Source organism: Alternaria novae-zelandiae (genome assembly GCF_023758075.1).
Source record: "Alternaria novae-zelandiae strain BMP 2774 chromosome Unknown scaffold_2, whole genome shotgun sequence".
In the NCBI taxonomy this organism is placed as follows: domain Eukaryota; kingdom Fungi; phylum Ascomycota; class Dothideomycetes; order Pleosporales; family Pleosporaceae; genus Alternaria; species Alternaria novae-zelandiae.
Window position 1 is genome coordinate 1,719,544 of NW_026056962.1, and position 15,547 is coordinate 1,735,090.

Consider the following 15,547-nt stretch of genomic DNA (forward strand, 5'->3'; position numbering starts at 1 on the left):
ATCAATACCTTCCTTCGTGCTCCCGCCCAGTCTACACTGTACGTGTGCCAGCATCCGGTCTGCGAGCACTTGGGCCGGCCGTACTGACAAGTTGCCAGAATTTCACCCTCTACACTTCAACCCGCCGTCGACCACTTTCACCGCCGCCATGTCTGCCAGCCACATTGCCGCCAACAGGAACAGCACCCCCGAGGGTTCCAGCTCGCTGCGTCCCCCGCAAGCCCGAACCTCCCTCGGCGCCAACCACCACCTTCGTGCCTCAGCTGATCTAGGCGGCTTCCCCTCCCCGCTTGCCAACCGTGGCATTCGTCCCGCGTCCGAAATCTACTTCGGGCGCAACAACACGCAGTCGGGCAACCCGGATGAGATGGAGCGCGCTGCTCAGCAGTGGCTCGCCGATATCGATCAATATGAGAACACGCTCGAAGAGATGGCGACAGCCACTCTTGATCAGGACTTCAAGGACGAGCTGAGCGCTATTGAGCAGTGGTTCCGCGTCCTTAGTGAGGCCGAGAGAACTGCAGCCCTCTACGCTCTCCTCCAGCAGACGACACAGGTGCAGATTCGCTTCTTCATCCAAGTCCTGCAGCAGATGTCCAAGAACGTGCCCATGTCTGGAGTTCTGTCCCCTGCCAACTTTGGAGAGAAAGGTGAGCTTGACAACACTCACAGGCTACTTTCCATGCTGACGAGCGCTAGATCCCATGACGCAGAAACTGAGCGACGCCATGAGCAAGCTCGGCACTGGCGAAAACCGCCATTCCATGGGCCTCGGCCGTCCGCCGCCATCCCCGGGTGCTGGAAAACGCAACTCGGGCTTGGAGACATCCCAGATCAACCGCATGTTCCCGGACGCCGCGGCTGCCATCGCCAAGCAGAAGGCTGAGTTCACCGACGTTGTCGGTGTTGCGCCGGCGTCCAACCGCAATAGCACCGTTGGAGATCGTACTTCTCTAGCGGCTCCCACCATCTCCGCCCCTGAGGACAGCAAGAGAGAGAACAATGCTCCGCCAGCATCACCCTGGAACGAGGGCGCGAACCGTCCCAAGTCTTCGGGCCAGCAGCAGCACCAGCAGCCACCGATGGGCCAATTCACTCAGCCACCTCCATCCGCCGGTCTTCGATCTCCACGTCTTCCTCTCCAGAACGATAGCAACAATGTCCAGACCACCACTTTGAACGCTCTCGAGGCCAACTCCTCCAACATGCCGCTCCTTTCGCCTTCTTACAACCCAGGTGGAAGCTGGGCTTCCCAGTTGAGCACTCCCATGGTCGCCAATTTCCAACAGTCGAACAACCAGGCCGATATGGTCGCGAACGCTACTGCTATGAAACTGGCCGCGTTGTCTACAGTCAACAACCGCATCCAGCTGGACGATGTACGCAAATTCCGCCGCGCCCGATCTTCTGACAACGGACCCATGTCCCCCGGCATGCCTCAGATGGGCAACGGAAACATCCTGATGACAAACGAGCTTGGCCAAGTATTGACACCACAGCAAGCGGCTGCTCTTCAGGCCCAGCAATTGGCTGCTATGCAAGGCCGCCGATCTCGCCCCAGCTCCCCCGGCTTCGCAATGCAGGGTCAGGGCATGGGTGCCATGGGCAACTTCACATCGCCTCAAGCTAACGGGTTCTTGGCTGCTGACTACGGCGGCGGCATGATGAACAACGGTATGGGCGCTCTCAACCTTGCTCAGTTTGGTCTTGCCGGCGGCAGTAATGAAGGTCATGGCTTCCTCGGCGACAACATTGATCGCGGTCGATCTCCCCGAGGCCGTCGCGGCAGCTCCAAGCCCCCGGAGGATCCTACCGACCCTGGTCTGCTTTCGGACATTCCCAACTGGCTTCGGAGTCTCCGTCTGCACAAGTACACAGACAACCTGAAGGATCTCAAGTGGCAGGAGCTTATCGAGCTCGATGACGAAGGCTTGGAGAAGCGTGGAGTCAATGCTCTTGGTGCACGTAGGAAGATGCTCAAGGTATGCAACGCCATTCTTCTAATGTACGGAACCCGATAACTAACATTGTATTGCAGGTCTTTGAACAGGTCAAAGAGGCTCAAGATCACGGCAAGCTGCGTTAAGCTCGCGGCTTCTTCATTCTGCTTCATCGCCTTCGATTATAGATATACGACCGAAAAGCGACAACCCCAGCTGGTACGGTTTATTGGCCGTCAGGTCTGGAACGCATATGATTACATGTTTTGTGCATTGAGACCAGAGACTTGGATGTTGCTACGTTGGCCTGTCGTATCACGAAGGCTGATTGTGGGTTTATAGTGCGATTATTTCTAGTTTATTGTAGTAGGGTAGAAAGGCTTGCGAATGTACGGGATTAATAGTGACACTATGTGTGTCAGTTGAACTCTTGAATGTGTCGCACCCGAGTGCTTTCTGTTCATGCCTAAACCGTGTTGAGAATTTGTGGTTTTCAACGTAACATCTTAATGAAGAGGGAGCGGCCCCCAATGCTGATGCTCATCCGACTCTTGCCGACTCGGCAGGCGCCCAACTTGACACGCTGTGTAACCAGTCAGATCAGCCCTACGCGTCGTGCTCGTCTTCCACTCACCGGAATGTATGATTATTTTTGGATAATCTTGACTTTGACCTTCCATGGTTGGCGCGCAAGATCTCCTTTGGCGGTGTCCCCAATTACGGCCGTGATCACATCGCAACCTACGCTCTTCCTCTTGTTTTCCTTCAACCATGGAGCTATCGTCGGATCCGAAACGAATTGAACGAGTAGTGCTGGCCTGTATCCAGTGCCGCAATAGACACGTAAAGTGTGACTCCACACAACCCGCCTGCAACCGATGCAGGCGCGACGGGAAAGAATGCATCTATCAAAAATCTAGAAGAGGAGGTCTCAGCAAAGCTGCACTCGCGGAGCGACGTCTACGACTGCAACAAGAACCCAAAAACTTGACCAGCGGAAAAGTTCAGTTACCAGCGCCATCCCCATCCGACCAGTCTAGCCTGGGATCCTTTGAGAGCGGTTCATCAGGTTCTTCCATACCTTTTCGTGAACGGAACGTTACCCAGCAAAGTCGAATGATTTTCCAAGTCGACAATGAACGACTCATCGATTTGTACTTCGAATATTTCTGGTCTTCATGGCCAGTTGTACTGCCTCTCCACTATCTGCAAGCCAGGCGCCTGCACGGGAACCATGGAATGACCACACTAATATCCGTCTTGGAATGGATCGGATCAATCTACGCCCCTTGGACTCCATCGAAACCCTACCACATGACAGCATTAGAAGCTGTCACGTCGCCCGACCTGGCGCATACACCATTCAATGTTCAAGCGCTGCTGCTATTTGCTCTCGCTGAGTTCCACAGCATTTCCAGAGCCGAGGCTCGTAAGCATATGGATAAAGCTATCACAATTGCATTGGAATTGCGTATGAACGAAAGAGACTTTGCTCGAGCGTATGGGGAAGGTAGCGGTGTACTGGAAGAGTGTTGGAGGCGAACGTTTTACGTACTCTATATTGTGGATCAAAACTTCGCCCTTGTCACCAACACGCCCTTCTACACACTACTTCTCACATCGAACAACGTTGATTTGCCATGCGATGATGAATACTTTGAGTCAGGGGTATGTCGAGATGCTGCCCAGATAGAGGTGAGAGCTGACATGAGCAGAACATCCCGCCTGTGATGACGTGGGCGGAGTACCAGACCCGTGAGTTCGCAGAAATTGAGATTGTTTATTCCTCAATCGTATATCTTTACGACATCGGAATGGTCATCGCTGGCAGTAAGTACAGACCACAGGTGGACGTACCCAATGAAAGCCGTTATCTACTTCGTATGATGCCTAACAGTTCCAGCCATGAAGTCTTTTATCGACACTGCTATATTTAGCGAAACGATGACCGAGAACTGCGACATGAAATTGGCGATTTGGTCGGCGATGCTGCCGGCTTGTAAGAAAGACCCGCTTCGACCAGATGGTCAAGTAGATGAGGTGATGTATGCCACACCGTCAGCCGGACGAAAACATGATCGCTAACGATACGTACAACAGGTACATGGCACATATGTGTGCTGCAATGTAATTCGTTCCTTCATGCACTGCTACTGTTACGCTAACAAAGACAGAGTCATCTCAACACTGCATAGGCCCTTCTCGTCACTACCTCACCTTCCTGAAGAGATGACCACGCAGTCTTTTCTGCCTCCTTCTCCCTTTACGCTGACACCAAAAACTGGGCGAAACACACATACCGCACGTGTGCTCAAGGCGACCGAAATGCATACCAAACTCCTCGCAATGCCATGCGCTCTCGAAAAGCACAATGTTTTTATTATGTGCCTAACCGCGCAACTCGCGGCAGCACAAGTGTCTGTATGTACCTATCTATTGGATGGGCACGCGCTGTCGATAGCGCGGGATCGTGTGCGTCTCAGCATCGGCTTTCTGAACACAATGGGAACTATATGGCCACTTGGAATGAAAATGGCGAAGGAGGTTCGTGCGATCGCACGGTCAAATCTTGCCGGTACCTGCGTCCAGCATACCGTGAGCGTGGATATGGAACCTGCAGTGGCTGAGATCGACTTTCCGCGCGACGACTTGGGGTGGCCTGTTGATCCCTCAGCGCAGATCGACATATACTCTGGCATCGTACTGCCTATCGATTGGGATACGACGCCCTTTAGTTATCCGTCGCTGACATCGTCTGAGTTGGTATGAGGGCGTCTGTCTGCTTGAGAATGGCAATCCCCACTCAAATGGTATCAATTAGTGATTAGCTCGTGTTGTGGAACGCGTTCAGGATCAGCGCTGATCTGCACAACAAAGTGTGATGTGATGCAATCGCGTCTCCAAGTCCTGTTGGAGCAATTGTTTGGTCAGACAGGACTAATCGCATTGCCTAAGCGATGCATGACAGCGGACTAACGCGACGAACATGTCAAACCACACCGGATGCCTGTCCCCACCACTTCTCTCAAAAGGGCACGCGAGCACCCCCATCCTTTGTCTGATATCTCCCCCAACCTTGGAACATTGGCGGACAATAGGCCACAGCGACGCGTGTGGTTCGTTATCAGTTGCCCAGCAGTCGTATCTGTGTTACCGGCAGGGTAGCCGTCAACGTCATACCACAAACCGTTAGCTCGGTGCTCCATTGGCTCCAGCCCCCCGCCATGGATCTGCCCGCGGGCGACATGTTCAGAGTGGGCCCCTTGCAGACTCGTCCGATGTCGAAGCCGTAGGCCGTCGACGAATTTAAAGCATGAGCATTTCCCTTCCGTGGCAAAGTCGTGGAGTTGCTACGTGATGACGGATCAGAATTTCGGCCGGATGCATTGATAACGCGACGCTCGCTGCTCTTTTCTTCACCATCCCTTCCTGACGCATTTGCCGCAATCTTGCGTTTTTAACGCGACAACCGTTTTTCCTCACGTGGAGTCATCGATCATCATTGTTGCTTAATTCTCCGAGCCACTATTAGGCGAGGACGCCTGACGACACCATGAGCGACATCGAGAAACAGTACGATCCGGCTGTGCCTGATGCCGCGAAGGAGAGCGATGAGATTGGCAGGCAGCTAGAAGGCATCGACCCCGTTCTGGAAGCGAAGATTGTGCGCAAGCTTGATCTTTTCGTCATTCCGGTGGTAATGCTGTTGTACTTGCTCAGTTTTCTGGACAGGTGAGTTTGGAGCTTTCTAATTAATGCGCCGTCTATCCGGGCTGGATGCAACTGGGAGTCTGCAGCAGCTTGTACGAGAAATTTGCTTACGCGATTGCAGAGTCAACATCGGTAATGCCCGTCTATATGGTCTACAGGAAGATCTGAATATGGGAGATTCTCAATTTCAGACAGCCGTCTCTATACTGTTCGTCACGTACATCCTGTCTGAAGTACCATCAAATCTGGTGCTGAAGAAACTTACGCCCTCGCGATGGATAGCCTTTATCACTGTCGCATGGGGTATCATCGCGACCTTGACCGGTATCGTGCAGAGCTACGGCGGTCTAATTGCATGCCGTCTTCTTCTTGGCGCCGTGGAAGGAGGGCTGTTCCCCGGAATGGCCATTTACTTGACATTCTTCTACACCAAGCGCGAACTTGCTCTACGCATCGGATACCTCTTCGTCTCTGCTGCCCTGGCTGGAGCCTGCGGCGGACTACTTGCGTACGCTATTGGACATATGGATGGTACGGCTGGCCTGCGCGGATGGCGCTGGATCATGATCATCGAAGGTATTCCTACCTTCGTCCTGGGTATCGCGACCTGGTTCATCCTGCCGGACACCCCGGAAACTGCCTACTTCTTCACGGCCGAAGAGAAGGCTTTCGCCGCCGCTCGCCTCAAGCGCCAGACAGGGTACACCAAGAAAGCAGCAGAATTCCACTGGGAGGATGTAAGGAAGTGCGTCAAGGACTGGAAAGTTTGGGTATTCTGCTTTGCGCAATTCGGAAGCGATACCATGCTTTACGGCTACTCTACCTTCCTGCCGACGATTATCAGGTCGATCAACACTACCGCCAGCAGCGCGATGGTGCAGGTCCTTACGATCCCGTGTTATGCACTAGGTGCAATTACCTACTTGGTTGTTGCGCGTTTCTCCGATAAACAGCAAAAGCGTGGGTTTTACAGCATCTTGCTCGGTGTGGTGAGTATCGTCGGATACGCCATGCTGATCAGCGACGCCAGCTCTGGCGTGCATTACGCTGGCTGCTTCCTTGTTGCAATGGGCTTGTATGTATGTGTTGGTCTGCCATTAGCTTGGCTGCCTACAAACTTGCCGCGATATGGAAAGAGGACCACTGCGACAGGGTTGCAGTTGAGCATCGGTAATTGTGCGGGTATCATGAGTGCTTTTGTAAGTTTATTCGTAATCACTAGGCTCCACGTGGAAACACTGCTAACGGATCGCTAGATCTATCCCACGGCTGATCGCCCCCGCTTCGTCAAGGGCCACGGTATCACTATGGCTATGGTGGCTTTTGCTTGTATATGCTACGCTGTCATGTGGTTCCATCTTGGGCGCATCAACTCGAGACGTGAGAAGGGTGAGGAAGAGCATCTGGTTGAAGGGATGAGCGATGAGGATATTGCAGAGATGGGCGATGACAGCCCACGATTCAGATACACGATTTAGGGAAATATAGTACTGAGTTTACGGACACATGCTAGCCTTCATCGTTAATACTCGTCTTTGGTTGTCATTACCAAGCTCTTGGCCTAGCTGCGACTTGCATGCAGGTATCCAGTAAAAGCTTCGAGTTGCAGGACTCTACAAGATTCCTCCTTTCCTGTGTAGTAATCTACCATCTCAGTGTATCGTGAAGGGCCTCGTACAACACTTCCTCTCACAAATCTCAGCAACATTTGCAGACACACTCCACGCTACTCCTTGGCGACATCTCCGCTGTTGCTGGTGTCTTTGGCGGTCTTCTTGTTACCCTTTATGCTGTAGATCTCCGGATGTGTCAGCCAAGGAGGCTGGACCTTCTCTGCACTCGTGTCCGGACTAGGACGCGCTTCAAGCATGGCCTTAAGTAAGTCGTTCGTGAAGTCGGTCCCCAGGCTCAAATTCATGTCATCAGCCGCCCCCTCAGAGTCGCCGTGCCACACCCAGAAGTCGACCAGCAATTTACGAAGAGGCGAGTGCTTTATCGTGCGCTTATAGGCCGTCTTGATGGTCCGGTCACCGGGAAAACAGTCTGCTTGCTCTACGCACTCAATCAAACATTGCAGTACTGCGTTCTGAAATGTGGTATCCATGAGCTTCTCTCCAAGTATGTACGACTGAATTAGTGAATGATAATCCACGTTCTCGTGTTTGCGAACTTCCGTATCCGAGTCACTGGAGGACATGATCTCGACGGCGATCTTTCCACTGTACAACCATTGCACATACAAATGGAAGATTTCTGGAAGCTCGTCAGAAAGATCTATAGGGCGCGGTGTTGGAGCAGTCCATTCTGGCTTCGTTGCATTTTGGAAGAAGGCGGATGTCTTGCAGAGAACGCTTTTGTGGATGTGAAAGATGCGCTCCTCGGAAACGTCTGAGTCGGTATCGCTGTCCGTGTCGGTATCGCTGTCGTTACTTTCGTTGTTGTGCTCGGGCTTGTCGCAATTTTCGCCTGCTACGTTCGGTTCGACAGGGTCGTCGCCACCCCCAACCTTGACCATGAGTATCTCGCTACCTACACTATACCGCATTAGAATTGCTCCAAAAATCATTTGTATGTTGAACCTACTCAAGGAGATCACGAGAATCAGCACTGCCCTGAGGCAGAGGCTTTCGGCGCTTCGCTGGTTGATCGTTTATGGGCGCCATGACCGAGGAATTGGTATGTTGACAGTCGGTTGAGGTCACTTAGAGTGCGTGTGTGTTCCTGGGTATCTGCCCTTGCAGCGAGCGACAGTCTAGCGTACCTTTACTAACCTGGTTCCAGGGGTAGCGCTACACGGTTACACGCAGTGAACGACCGTGCTTTGGCTGCTCACAGAGCGTGCGCTTTCGACCGCTTTCGATCCGGGGGTTTCGTTATAACATTAGACAACCCTGATGGTATGAGGCAAGATTCGAGGCAAAAACGGTGTCTTAAGACAACAAAGGCCTAGAGGCTGCTGTATGATGGTTCCCTTGTTGAGCTCTATACTATATGAATGCTTCATGCAGGAGCACCTTTCCTTTTCTTGTTATTCGCAACCGCAGCGTAATATTTCGCCTGGTTTTGAGGGCAAGCCCATACACTCGTGTGATTGCATTTGCACCTACAGTCTGGCTTTGGCCGTTTCGCCGCGAATGCAACTATAAGGTCCTTGGTGAACTCCTCTCCGGCCCTCTCCAAAAGGGCAGAAAAGTCCCAGCTCTGATCTGCACCGTTGACCACGATATCCAGAAGCAGCTTTCGTATTGGAGAGTCGGCCATAGTGCCTTTGTACACATCACGGACTAGTCCAGCCCTCGGAAAACTATACCCGTTACTCAAGCAATCCATGAGGGCTTTGATAGCAGCATTCTGGAAAGTTGGATCCATCATCCTCCCGCCAAAGAGATACTGTTCTATCAAATCGTCGGTCGGATTGTACGAAGAGTCGACCTCGTTGGTCGGTTCTGAGCTCCAAAGCACCGTGATCCTGCCACTGTATAGCCACTGCATGTATTGTTTGAAGATACCATTGTGTTCTGTGGTAAGATCAACAGGCTTGTGAGGATAGCCCCGCCAAACCTGCTTTGTAGCAGCCTGGAAGAAAGCGGAAGTTTGGCACAAAACATCTCTATGCACATGAAACACATGTTCGTCCCCCCTCTTTACTGTGATATTGAAGAAATCTTCGATTCTTCTTTGTCGTGGATCGATCTTTGCCTGGGTTGGCCCCTGCTCGCCTGGCTCGTCGTAATTGAAGTTGTCTCTACCGAGTCTGACTGCGATAAGCTCGCTGCTTAAACTACGTTCATTCGTTAGCAACATGTAAATACAAGATCTGTAGACTCGTACTCTGGTAATTTGCTTATAGTAAACGCGCTCTTCGGGAGCCTAGGGCGCTTTTCTTGGGGAGCCATCTCACTGGATAGGTAAAGATCAGACTTGTCGAGAACCCTGTCTTGGCGGCAGTGGTACACTACTCTTGGAAGCCGAGGGCAGTACAGATGTCGGTGGGTGTGAGGCTCGAAACGATGTCCGGAGGTCAGAAAGCGCGGAAGCCCTGGAAATGGCTGGACGCGTTTTTGCGCTAACCCGACCTGGCTAGACATCTGACGCGTTTGCGACGCGCTTGTGCATATACTGATACTGAACTTCGAACCCCTGCCACTAAACCCCTTTTCCTTCCTTTTCCTTCCTTTTGCTGCTCTACGAGGCTTTGATTATTATGCGCACATATATACTGAGGAAGTCGGCCCCAGACATCTTCGGCCTCGAATTGGGCAACTGACCAAATGACATACCTTCGAACATCGAAGTAGCCACAATCATAACCAGAGTATCACTTCAAAGTGAACGATTCCACAGTTCCACATCGAACAAGAGATAGTTTGCATATTCCCATATCGAGGTCAGCTTTGGCTTGAATAGACACGATTGAACCAGGAAGCATCGAATTTGACATCCGCGAAGCTAAGCTTAAAGACATTGGAAAGCGAAACAATTTCGTAGCCCAGAAGTAGCTTACGCGACAAATACCGATGTGATAGCTACCAAGCATACCCTTTTTCTTGGCACCTTTCACGGGGAAATGGGCAACTTCCTCGCGTTTCGGCAAAACTGCAACGGTATTCCACCTCTACGCAGCGCCCTTCTGAAACCACTTCAATCCCGCCACTTCCCAATACGCCTCCACGAAGGCCTGGGGATTATCGCGCACATACTCATTGCACGTAGCAACACCGGTCTTTTTGGCACAAGACTTATCCCACTCGGCGCCAGCCCATTCGCCGCAAAAGGCGGTGTTAAAGATTATCTGAAGATCTTTGAAGCGCTCAGAGAAGTCGCAGCCAGCACCGCCGAAGTGCGCTATAGGAGTGCCCCAGTTTGATGGATCGGGAGCTGTGATATTCGAAGAGAAGTTATCCGTGAAGCCCGGGGAGTCGCGGGGGAAGAACCAAACTGAGATGCTGGTGGCGGCCCATTCAATGGCATAGACACCACCCTGCGCTTTGTTGAATTCGGTACCATAAGATGGGAGAGGCGCGGCGCCAGTATTGTCGGAACTACCGCTACCGCCGCTACTTTGGATACCAGGCATGGTGTCAGGAGCGTGGATAGAGCATCCGACGTTCTTCTCTTGGCCAGGTGCGGCGACGTCGCAGTCGTCGGTACTCATAAGACCAGTAAATGGCGCATTGTTATCACCACCCACAGCACCCAATCCTCCTCCAGCCGCAGTCGAGTTATCAACAACACAGCCCTTGGTTGTGTGTAAAGTAACAGAGTTGCTTTCGTAGTCGTTAACACCCTCGAGGATATCGACCTCCCCGCCATTCGGCCATTGCACTGAAGACGATAAAAGCCAAAATGCTGGCCAAGTGCCACATTCCGACGAAGGCATATGGCGGATGTCTGCGATGAGTAGTCCATGATTCCAGTTCTTTTTGCTTTCAAGGCGAACAGAAGCGCGGCCAGTAGGGTCTTTACTGGTATAGTCTACACCCATGAACACGGACTTTGTGTCCTCAAGGTAGCCTATTAGGCCCTGCTTGGTCGCATCTTCCTGATTCTGATAATTGACAAAGCCTTTGGTCGGATCGGTTTCGTTGAAGAAGTCAAAGGCAGTGAAGAAGTTCTTGTAACTAAGATCGTCTGTTAGAGTGTACTGCCTGCTGTCATTAGCATGGTCTCCGTGCGCGTCTCCTAGGATGGCGAGAGCCGCCAGGGCCGTAGCAAACGATAATTTCGTGCGCATATTTGTACCTGTGTTTGTTCGGCAAAGGTTTGTGGTAACGATGAAAAGTGAGAGAGAGAAAAAATGACTTTGTTCTATAGGTTAATTCTATTGACCATAACACAGTGATGCGACATTGTAGGAAGGTTGGCGTAATCCGGAAAGGAATGGTTATACCAAGTCGGAAGGCGGAAGGTGCGCCAGCACAATGCCACGCTGTTGCTATTGAGTTCACGGCTGCACTATAACCTAGCGCTTATCCAAACTATTGATGCTTCTTTATTGCGCTGTAAGCCAACAATAGCACGGTGTTGCGAAAGTGAATGTGCCACGAGAATGACGGTTGGCGTGGTGTTGGGAGAGCATTCCATAGTATAAGGTAAGAGAATTGCATTTCGATGGGTTTGCCATCTTCACTCTGATACGACTCAAATACAGGGAGAATCATCAGCAATACCATCGTCATCCTCAAAGTGTCACAAAAGATAAGAGGTGGAGGTCATAGAAGTAGTGGAAACGGAGTAGGCCGGCCATCGATTTAGTTCATTTTGTGTGTGATATTCCAACAATATATAGCGAGACTAGTCTCTCCCGGAGTACATCATTTGCTCGCTTTCTCGTTTCGGGAGTCCTGCTTGAGTGGGTGTGATGTGAGCTTTAGAAGTCGTGAATGCGTCTGCTCTGCGCTGTCGCAGTAGCAATGGAGGAAGTGGATGGAATGTATTGAGCCACGGCATCGCAGTAAAGATCACCAATAACCAATCTTGATGGCACACTCAGCGACGCTCTTGTGTAATGTACTCGTCGAATAGGCTTGGCATGTTCTCGGCAATCGTGGTGTTATCACCATATGCGAGTCTATGAGAAGGTGAATTAGTACATCATATCCAGGGCCTTGTCTGGTGCTTAGGGTTGCTCTTACATGATCTTCGCGGTTTCGTCCTCAACATCTGTAAGCTTGTATGTTGTGCCGTCTCCCAGAGTCATAAGGTCTGGCTTCCAGATGCAGTCTTCGCTGTTGAAAACTGTGTCTTCCGACCTCTTCTTGCTGGCGAAGCTGTATCCAGCACCTGTGTACAACAAGTTGTTGACGGCTGCGCCATGGCAGACCGTGCGTGCACCATTCGAGTTCCAGGCGTGAACTAGCGTTTTGCAGTTTCCATCTTTGTGAGATCGAGTCTGCAGGTTCCAGTTTGTGGGAATGGCATTGAACGACCAAGCGTAGGATATACCGCCACCGGCATAGCATTGGTTGGTTTTGGCGTTCACATATACCCTCTCGGTACCTTTGCAGTGTGACTCGCCGTGCGACTTGATGTCGACAGCTGCCACTGCAGCAGCGAAAGCGAGGATGGTGTTGAGGTATTGCATATTGAAAAAGCGAGGAGAGCAATGATGTTGTAGGGCTTGATGAACCTGAAGTTTGTGGACGAGAGAATGGTGATGCGAAGAGCATACCTACAGCTCACCCTTTTATACCTGTCTTTTCTACGCCTCGACATCCATGGGTGTGCGAGAGGGGGCACATGCGTGCTCTGTCACTCGGTGTACCCGATGTAGGATGCGAAGCTCTACCTGGCGGTAAAAAGAAAGCGGTTTGGCTCCATGCGATACAAGCAAAACAATTCACAACACGAGCTTGAGGCGATAGGACGTCGTTCCTTCGTGCCTAGGCTACGGCGCACACGGAAGGTGAGCGAAGCAAACGTAGTTCGCTTAGGGCCGGGAGCTTTGATGCTTGAACTCTCGCGGAAGCCTTCTGCGAAAGCGGAAGGCGCTCATTGGGCACGGCCTTGTCAGGTCCACAACCAGACCCACCGTTATGGGGTCTAGTTGAAGACAGCGTCGGGCGTAACTTTATACTTGTCGCCAGCGCTTGCCAACGCAACCCAAGAGAGTAACGATGTTTTACTCGGCTTTGCATACCCACTGCTGGATAAAATTAGGGACTTGAGTGATCCTAACGTATGACCTTGGCTTGTTGAATATCCGGGCGCAAAGGGCATTGCCAGCCAGCGTGGTCGGCCTTTCCATGGTGTACACCAGCCCGGCACGATCGAGGAGAAGCTTTCGAACGCGCAACAGACAGTGAAAGCGTTTGAAGGTGCAGCAAGGCGTATGTGGAGACCATCGCTTAGGTTCGGCGGACGCGCGAGTTGTTCTAGCAGACATGACCGGGACGACGGCCATATAACCTTGGAATGCAGGGAAGCGGACCTAGACCCTCTTACCGGTGATCAGGCCAGCCGGCTGCCGAAGATCAAAGGACTTGTGTGCGAGAGCCACGAGAAAGATTGGTCGGAAAGGCTTGACGCAGACCGCGGAGGCGATGCAAAGCGGCTAGATGACGCCAGAGCCGAAGGAATAGAGGGCCACGTATTGCAGTCGATATTGGCATTGTGGGACGATTTTCAGAAGACAGTGACTACAAAAGCGCTTTGATTAGTGATGTTGCCGTGTCGTAGATCAGCGCGGATAGCGGTTGCTCGAGCCCCTTGCCATGCTTGCTAGAAGAGTAAGAGTCTGAGGTGTCTGAGGTCATGAAATGGACGCTTGACAGTTTTGGGAATCGGTATCATAGTGAAAGTCATGCCACCGAAAGGTGACAAATATCGTAAATAACTATACTGAATTAGTTAGCTATGTCTGTCGATACATGAGGGATACCCACAAGTCCCCTTCGCCCACCGTCAGGTTATACCGCTAAACTCTCCCCTCCATCCTTTTTACTCTTCGGTACGATTTTCAGACTGAAGTCCACGTGTGGTACTCCTTGGTGTATGCTACTCGTGCTCACGATATCAATATCGCCGCAGACGTACTTCTCCACGTTGTACTCTGTAAGCCCACCGCTCACTTCAACGAGGAATTGCTTCCTGTCTCCAGTACCCCGTCCCCACTTATCCTTCAGATCCTTAGCAGCAACTTGGACACCTTCTGGGGTGAAGTTGTCTAACATGACGATGTCAGCACCAGCGGCAATCGCCTCGTCTGCTTCATCAAACGATTGGCATTCCACTTCGACTTTGATTGCAAAGCCGCCAGCTGCTTTGGCGGCTCTCACTGCATTGGTGATGCTTCCTGCGGCAACGATATGATTGTCCTTCAGCATCGTCATTGCACTAAGATCAACTCGATGCGCGTCCACGCCCCCAACCAGCATGCCGTACTTCTCTACAAGTCGAAAACCTGGTGTGGTCTTCCTGGTACCAGCAAGAATGTTTGGGTAACCAGCTCCTCGTAAAAGAGTAAGTAGGCGATTTGACTTGGTCGCGATGCCGGAGCAGCGGGCGAGGGTGTTGAGAGCCACGCGCTCGCCGAGAAGGAGGTGACGGACTGGGCCGCGCACAGTAGCGCAGTGGGTGATGGGTTGGAATGAAGCACCTTCTTTGACGTGCCACTCCACGCTAGTAGTTGTCAATATTGAGCTTGATCATGTAATCTGGTGAGATGAACGCACGTGCAACCTAGTTGTCGGAACACTTCATCGAAGAACGGGACGCCTGCTACTATGCCCTGTCAATGTTAGTCGGCACTTACAGTAGTCGAAAACACTCACTTCACTCTTTCCGAGCAGCTTCGCTTCCGAAAGCTCCTCGCCCACTACGAAACCACCATAATCGAAACTTGGTGTGTCCTCTTCCAGCCATTCCGAGACTAATCGCTTGTATGTTTGTGGTAGGAGGTGGGCTACAGCGCCATGAGCAGGGGCACCTTCGACTTTGGCCATGTTGGTTATCAAGTAAGACGCGTCGTGATTTGAGTGGAATGTGATCTGGGGTGTGAAGTCTCGAAGTCAAGGGTTTGTGGAGGTGGCGTGGTGAGTTGATCGGAATCTCCGTCGGAACTTATCGATTATAGCCGGCAACACCCGCGCATCGGAACGCGGCTGGGAAACCAACCTTGGAAGCTTCCAAGGTTGCGACGCTTCCTACACAACCCGCAGGTCGTCTACACTGATGTAGCTCACGACACGTCTCAAGACATGGAGCAGACATGCCATATGTTCACATGCTCCCCCGACCATATTCATTCAACCGCGTCTTCGGGTCAGCTGTTCTGAACGCGTCCAACAGCTTCCTCTCCGCCCCGTTCTCTTCGCATCGACACCACTCATCAGACTTCGCCGAAGACTATGTCACGCATAGCGCCCCCGTCGCACATATCTCGCATACAGGAATCG

General features: G+C 51.9%; 7 protein-coding genes across 7 annotated transcripts; 2 read left to right on the forward strand and 5 right to left on the reverse strand.

The window, feature by feature from the left end:
* Nucleotides 1–148: 148 nt before the first annotated feature.
* VTS1 (Flap-structured DNA-binding and RNA-binding protein) lies at nt 149–2,086 on the forward strand (the record flags this gene model as incomplete). Its single annotated transcript, XM_049395269.1, has 3 exons — nt 149–650; nt 700–1,982; nt 2,039–2,086. 3 exons carry the CDS (start codon nt 149–151, stop codon nt 2,084–2,086), a joined length of 1,833 nt encoding a protein of 610 aa, XP_049259133.1.
* Nucleotides 2,087–5,493: 3,407 nt separating this feature from the next.
* J4E88_001601 (uncharacterized protein) lies at nt 5,494–7,129 on the forward strand (the record flags this gene model as incomplete). The annotated part of the gene is made up of 4 exons (XM_049395270.1): nt 5,494–5,672; nt 5,773–6,730; nt 6,812–6,850; nt 6,908–7,129. The coding sequence occupies 4 exons, from the start codon at nt 5,494–5,496 to the stop codon at nt 7,127–7,129; spliced, it is 1,398 nt and encodes a 465-aa protein (XP_049259134.1).
* Nucleotides 7,130–7,377: 248 nt separating this feature from the next.
* On the reverse strand, nt 7,378–8,314 carry J4E88_001602 (uncharacterized protein; the record flags this gene model as incomplete). The annotated part of the gene is made up of 2 exons (XM_049395271.1): nt 7,378–8,185; nt 8,235–8,314. 2 exons carry the CDS (start codon nt 8,312–8,314, stop codon nt 7,378–7,380), a joined length of 888 nt encoding a protein of 295 aa, XP_049259135.1.
* Nucleotides 8,315–8,651: 337 nt separating this feature from the next.
* J4E88_001603 (uncharacterized protein) lies at nt 8,652–9,547 on the reverse strand (the record flags this gene model as incomplete). The annotated part of the gene is made up of 2 exons (XM_049395272.1): nt 8,652–9,432; nt 9,483–9,547. 2 exons carry the CDS (start codon nt 9,545–9,547, stop codon nt 8,652–8,654), a joined length of 846 nt encoding a protein of 281 aa, XP_049259136.1.
* Nucleotides 9,548–10,266: 719 nt separating this feature from the next.
* Nucleotides 10,267–11,385, reverse strand: J4E88_001604 (uncharacterized protein; the record flags this gene model as incomplete). The annotated part of the gene is made up of 1 exon (XM_049395273.1): nt 10,267–11,385. The coding sequence occupies one exon, from the start codon at nt 11,383–11,385 to the stop codon at nt 10,267–10,269; it is 1,119 nt and encodes a 372-aa protein (XP_049259137.1).
* Nucleotides 11,386–12,140: 755 nt separating this feature from the next.
* J4E88_001605 (uncharacterized protein) lies at nt 12,141–12,735 on the reverse strand (the record flags this gene model as incomplete). The annotated part of the gene is made up of 2 exons (XM_049395274.1): nt 12,141–12,222; nt 12,287–12,735. The coding sequence occupies 2 exons, from the start codon at nt 12,733–12,735 to the stop codon at nt 12,141–12,143; spliced, it is 531 nt and encodes a 176-aa protein (XP_049259138.1).
* Nucleotides 12,736–14,059: 1,324 nt separating this feature from the next.
* Nucleotides 14,060–15,094, reverse strand: J4E88_001606 (uncharacterized protein; the record flags this gene model as incomplete). The annotated part of the gene is made up of 3 exons (XM_049395275.1): nt 14,060–14,771; nt 14,825–14,880; nt 14,924–15,094. 3 exons carry the CDS (start codon nt 15,092–15,094, stop codon nt 14,060–14,062), a joined length of 939 nt encoding a protein of 312 aa, XP_049259139.1.
* Nucleotides 15,095–15,547: the final 453 nt, after the last annotated feature.